At 41.8% G+C, this 6,000-nt stretch overlaps 1 protein-coding gene across 1 annotated transcript in view; it reads right to left on the bottom strand.

The window, feature by feature from the left end:
* Positions 1–4,952: 4,952 nt before the first annotated feature.
* ca10a (carbonic anhydrase Xa) overlaps positions 4,953–6,000 on the bottom strand; it is a 379,419-nt gene continuing 378,371 nt past the window's right edge. The window contains exon 11 of the mRNA XM_033611814.2: positions 4,953–5,933. Within this exon, the coding sequence (XP_033467705.1) occupies positions 5,911–5,933 (23 nt within the window). The 3' untranslated portion in view covers positions 4,953–5,910. The remainder of the gene's footprint in view (positions 5,934–6,000) is intronic.

Here is a 6,000-nt window from a genome sequence, read left to right as displayed (position 1 = left end):
CTCACAGGGGCTACATGTACGTTATAGATCATTAAAATGTGCAGTGTTGCATTGTGTTCTCTCATCTTGTCAGTTATAAATAAATGATAAATGTATAAAATGAATGTGTATGTGTAACAGCTGATACATATAGTATAGATATTTAGCCACCTTATAAGTTAGAAAGACATCTGTCTTCATTGCTGTGCACAAATGTACTGTATGTATACTTAGGCCTAAAGGTGCTGGCAAATAAAAACCTCCCGTCAGGGCACGCTTTGTATGCGCACAATTTTTTTTTCTTTTTTTTTTGCACCAGCACTGGAGCAAAATAAGAAAAAAGCAAAAGATTGAATGGATGCCCTTTTTTCACTTGAGCACCAGCCCTACAAAAAGCCTGTGCACTGCGCTGACAATCTCCATCAATTTTGAGAGTACGACCAAGTGCAACACCATACATTGAGGAGAGACTGTATGGAAGTGTCCCCTTATCCCCATTTTTACAAATCACTGCATCTCGCTCCTCTCTATAATGGCAAGCTTTTAGTCCTGCCTTCAAGTGCAGCCATTCAGAACACGCTACTGCCTTTACATGTGTCATCTGACCTAGTTTCTCTGAAACAAACTGAGACCTTAAAATTATAAACCATGAGTTTTTCATGAAATAGATCCCTGTTTTATGGTCTGGATATTTTCAGCATTAGCCATCTCTTCTTAATAGTAGTTTTTATTGTTAGTGGTGGAGCCCGCCAAAGTTAGCCCATTAATGTTCATTCCCATTAAAAGCATTCAACCATCAAAACATGGGGTGGCTTTTATTATTAAGCAGTAACAGTAACAGTAAATGCAAGACATGGTTATTATGGGTATTTTTTGACAGTAGCAAGTAAAATAAATTTTATTTATATGGCCCAACATCACAATTTTGCCTTAAAGGTAAAGTGTGTAAGATTTAGGGGGAGTTTGGTGGTGTCTAGTGGTTATGGCAGATTGCAACCAGCTAGAGACTTCTACTTGCCAGAGATCCTTTAGTGTCCATCGGACCCCAGGAAGTTTATATCGGGAACTGAATGATCCTCAGAGGTCTTTCCTTCTCCAAAAAAACAACAACAAAAACACTGAATAAAACAGTTTCATGTTACAAATCAATGCTTCTCTGACTCTTTTCGGCGACTTGGGGCTCACCCAGAACATGCTATAGTGCGCTTACCTCTTTTCTCTTGATCCAGACATTCAAGAGGTTTTTACCATGGGCCGAATTATTCGCAGAGGTCTCTTCCTTTCCTAAAAATAACGACCCAGCGATAGTAAAATGCCAAATAACGCAGTTTCACGATACAAATCCATGTATTTCCCATGGACTTTGGCATGTCACTGTGGGCGGCTTGTGCAACACATGCTAATGTGCAGTCACCTTTTTTTTTCCAATAACATATGATCCAGACGTCCAGAAGGTTTTCACCGGAAGCTGATTTATCCACAAAGATCTTTTCCTCCATACACAAATGGACCAGGTGATTTAAACTGCTAGAAACACTGAATAAAGCAGTTTCATGTTACATATCAGTGTAACTCTGGTACTGTGCATTGCAGAAGTCGATGCAAAAATGTGAAAGCATGAAAATGTGAGTGGCCTTATTTGCAGTTATTGTTTGGTTTGTCCATTCTTGGTTACTGTAGAAACATGGCGATGCAACATGGCGATCTCCAGATACAAAGACCAGCTCCCTACGCAACAGCTCATTCTAAGGTAAGGAAGACACAACAATTTATACTTTCAGGTTATTATATACTAAAGAAAATATACTTATTATATTGTATTCAATTTCTGCCAATATATCCCCCTGACATTCTGTGCAGCACATCATACCCTGTGTGTACTGAATAACTAACATAATAAAACTGCAAAATCCAAAGGACAGAAATTATACATGGCGTGAAAAAAATATGTGAAGACAATGGATCCAAGCAGCATCCAGGTGCCACCAAACAGCTAGAGCCTGAGCCACACAACCTCCAGCCTACCATGGAGACCTGGAAAGAGGGCAGATACACAACACACAAGAAGGATGTCTGCAGTACATCATTCACACGGATAGGAGAATGAAACAAATACGCAGAGGGAGAAAGAGAGAGACAAGAGGAGAGGCTGGATCTTCTGGATGACAGCAATCCAAACGAGTGGAATGAGGCACCCACAGCCAGGAGAGAGAGGGGTAGTCCAGCCGATGGCGCAGCACAGACAAGCCTGAGTTCAAAATAAAAGAGAGAGAGTGAGAGGCACGTGGCTGTGCTTGTGGATTAGTTTTAGATATTGTGAGGAGTAATGGAACAAGAAGGAGCAGCCACAGTGACAGGCTGCATGCCTTCGCCTCCATACCAAACTAACAGCTCTTATTCCTGAGCTCTACTGTTTTGGGGAAAACTTCTCATGTCATGCTCAGCATAAAATCACACTGCAGTTGCCAGATAAAAATAAGCCAGATAAAAAAAGGCAATATTGACTGACTTCTTTTTCAAAACTACAAGTTTGTTTGGCTGCACTGTAAACAGACGCACCATTTGCTCTTCTGTTGTATGTTTGACAAAGTAACTCCTCAAGGAGTGTTTACTGCTGCTAATATTTCAGACACCTGTAGTACTGATGGTGTTCTATGTGGCATTCAGAGCATAAATATGGCAGCAAACCACTATTTGCTGTGTGAAGAGGAGTAATGGCATCCTGAGCAGACAATGAAGTCACACTTCCTCTGTGTGTTGTAATCACAGACTGTATATAAAGATGGGCGACATGAGAGCTCCATAGATTTTAATAATAACAAGATACCGGATGCCAAGATGGCACCTATTCATTCCAATGGAGTTGCTAGGCTGATGCAAATGCCAGAAAAGTTTTCTAGCTTCCAGGTTTACTTCTGTGATATGCAGCCCACTGAATATGCATAGTAGTGTTTCTCCTGCTGGCCCCGCCCACTAGTTTTTGCTCAGCTCATAGACTTTGCATGGTAATGACCTCACAGATTTTTAAATCATTTTTATAAATATAAAGCCCCAATGGATCAAAAATTCATATTAAACAGAATCATAATTGACCTTGTTTGCAGTCCAAGGTGTCCTGTCAACAGTTTTACAGATGTCTCTTTAACACTGGTGGCCTATGGGAAAAATGCTTTTTGGGCCACAAGGTATTTTTGAAATGCCAAATTTGTTGCAAGTCTGAGTGGCTCTCCTGGGGACCTGATCTGGTAGCTGTTGCTGAGTTTGCTAGTTTGGACAGCTAGCTCCCCAAAAGTGAAGCCAAACCACTGTGGTTACCCCCTTGTGGCTGGCTGCAGTACAGGTCATAAACCCCGCCCCCCTCCATGTTAGAGGATGGGACATGGGCCAAACTAAAAACTCAAAGAACGCTTCAAATAACTTTTTCCTAAATGGGGTTTCTGTCATTCTGTCACTTTAGGTAGTTCTTATCACACTGATGTATGTTCAAGTGATCGTTATTCTGATGTTTGGTTATAACTAGTAATTTGATGTTAAAAAAGGAGAATCAAGGTCACAATTGATGACTGTCTGTGCCAGTCGGTACGCTTGCTATCAATGGTGCTGCCCACAATTGGTTGGATGGGTGTATCATCAGGAACTCGATACCAATGGCAATTGCTACTGCACAGACTCTGGCTCCACATGACATCACCAACACAAGATGGCAGCGGCCATATCTGGGATATTTTGGCTTCATTTTTGCACAGTGGGAGAAAGTTAAGACACATTTTTTATGCTGTCTACTGTTGTAAATCAAGCTTCCCTGTGGTTTGTTGTGATAAGTGGGTCCGGCCGCATGTGCGTATTAGTGCATGTGTGTATCCCACTGGCTAGCTCGTCGCTGCCACTCTGTGCTCATTCCGTGGTTACAGCTGATATCGGTATGGTATCATTGCTGAGGTGTAGCACCCACTCTGGTTCCTCCTGGTTAACACTGTTAAATCTGTCAGCACTGTGGCTGTTGTTTAGCCATGTTTATGGAGTTGGAACCGTTAGCTGCTAGCTGCCGGCTCAGCCACCTTTATAGCCACCTTTATATTTAGAACTGTGTACAGACAACTCATATGTTCTGAATTTCACACGGAGCCCCTTTAAACCATACTTGTAACCACCAGCCACAACAAATGTTGCAAAGTGAAATAGAACCAAAATATTAAGGATTATACCTTTAAAGCCTGGCTCAGTCAGTGTTCTAGTTCAGGAAATAGCTTCGTGCACATATTGAAAAATGAAAGGGCCTTTTGCAAGTTGTTGCCAAAGAGTTAGAAGCACACTACAGGGATCCAAAGTCCAGACGTCACATCCAGCTGCTGTTCCACCAGTGTCTGTAACTCTCTCAACATTTTTGTCATTAACCTTGCTGAAAAAGTGAAACATGTACATACCCAGCAATATTGCACACAATCTACTCACATGTGGTGTGTCCTTCTTTTACCCCCTCAATAACCACTTAGGCAGGGTCCTATAAGTGGTTTACTTACTTTTTGGAGACACTGTGAGGCAGTCAGCAGTGGGTTGGACTTGTATTGTTAGGCATGTACCTCATCAGCCCAGGAGAGGAAGTTCCTTTCCTCCTTGTCCCCTGATGACCGCTGATGTGATCTGATAGACTATGACAGGTCACGTCAACCCTGACGGAGCTTCCTGTGCGTGGCTGATAAGCTTCAGCTGTATCAGGCAAACAATGGAAAGAAAGCCAGACTTTAAGCTGCATCTGTATCAGCAGGACACCATCCCATGTCATTCATTTAGAGGCTCTGTCAAGAAGACGCTACCCTGATAACCTGCGCTATCCGCCTGTAATCTCTGAGCAATGCTGTCTCTGTGTCGGCGGTGTTATTGAGCATGCCTCTGAGGAGGAATATTGACATATCAACACATTTAATATGGAACAGTACAAAACAGGTACAGGTACAGTAAGTCAGATCCTCATATAGTGAAGCGTTTTCCAAAGTGAACTTTCCAGACACATTTATTGGGCTGATAACATTACTCAAACACAGTGTATGACCATTGTAAACAATAAAACAGAAAAAAGGCATCAGCTCAGACTGAGAACTGCTCCAGAATTCAAAGTGCGCCAAGCTTTTTAAAATTCTCAACTTTTTGTCTTTTTTTTTTAAAATCCTCTTAATATATCTTTTGAATGTTTATTCATTACTTTTCTTTACATATTTATTTTTCTGCAGTATTGATAATTATAATATGTACAAACGAGGCCAAGACACTGGTTGTTCTGAGGCCGTAAGAAAGCCTGTAAATATTCGCTCGTCTCCCATGACATGACTCGAGTTTTGGAAAAATGACAAGGTAAGGCTGTGTTCCCTCTTCTGTTGGTTTTGCTGATTGCATGCCTTGTTAGTGACTGGAATGAAACGTCCGTGAGGGACCGTGATGACCACTTCGTCTTGACCGGCGGGATGGGGGCAGTGACTTAGTCCTTAGATTTTCCCATTGATAGCAACATTTTTTTATGTACAAAGGCTTTTAAAGTCCCAACGTTGTCCTATTGGTTGGGAGGCTATCAAATAAATGCTTCCACTTTACCTTTTTTTGTTTCTTTCCCAGTGTCTTTTTTTGGTTTTCTCCCAAAAAAGTATTGGTATCAAAATGTCCGTATAGATATAGTTGTACAGTGGGGGAAAGGGCTTGTTAGCATGTGTTAGATCGAGGGTTCAAACTGTTCTCAATGTATGAAAAGTAGAGTCTCTTTGCTCGCAATACAAAGTTCCTTAATTCGGATAATGTCCAGTGTTTGTCTTTATACAATGCCATGAAATAATCTTAGATGAGATGCAGCCTTAAACCCCAGGTTTCACGTCCTCCTCTCCTCCCCTCGCCTCGTCCCGCTCTCCATCCCTGACGCTTGTCTCCATGCTCATCCAAGGGAGGCTACTTTAGCAACCACTCGTTCACTGGAAGAGAGGAGAAGGACAGGAGTGAGAATACTGATTTATATATGCGCTGCTCTCCACAGTTCAA

This window comes from Epinephelus lanceolatus, chromosome 21 (genome assembly GCF_041903045.1).
Source record: "Epinephelus lanceolatus isolate andai-2023 chromosome 21, ASM4190304v1, whole genome shotgun sequence".
NCBI classification, from domain to species: domain Eukaryota; kingdom Metazoa; phylum Chordata; class Actinopteri; order Perciformes; family Serranidae; genus Epinephelus; species Epinephelus lanceolatus.
Note: the sequence above shows the minus strand (reverse complement) of the source record. Positions and strands in the feature narration are given on the sequence as shown.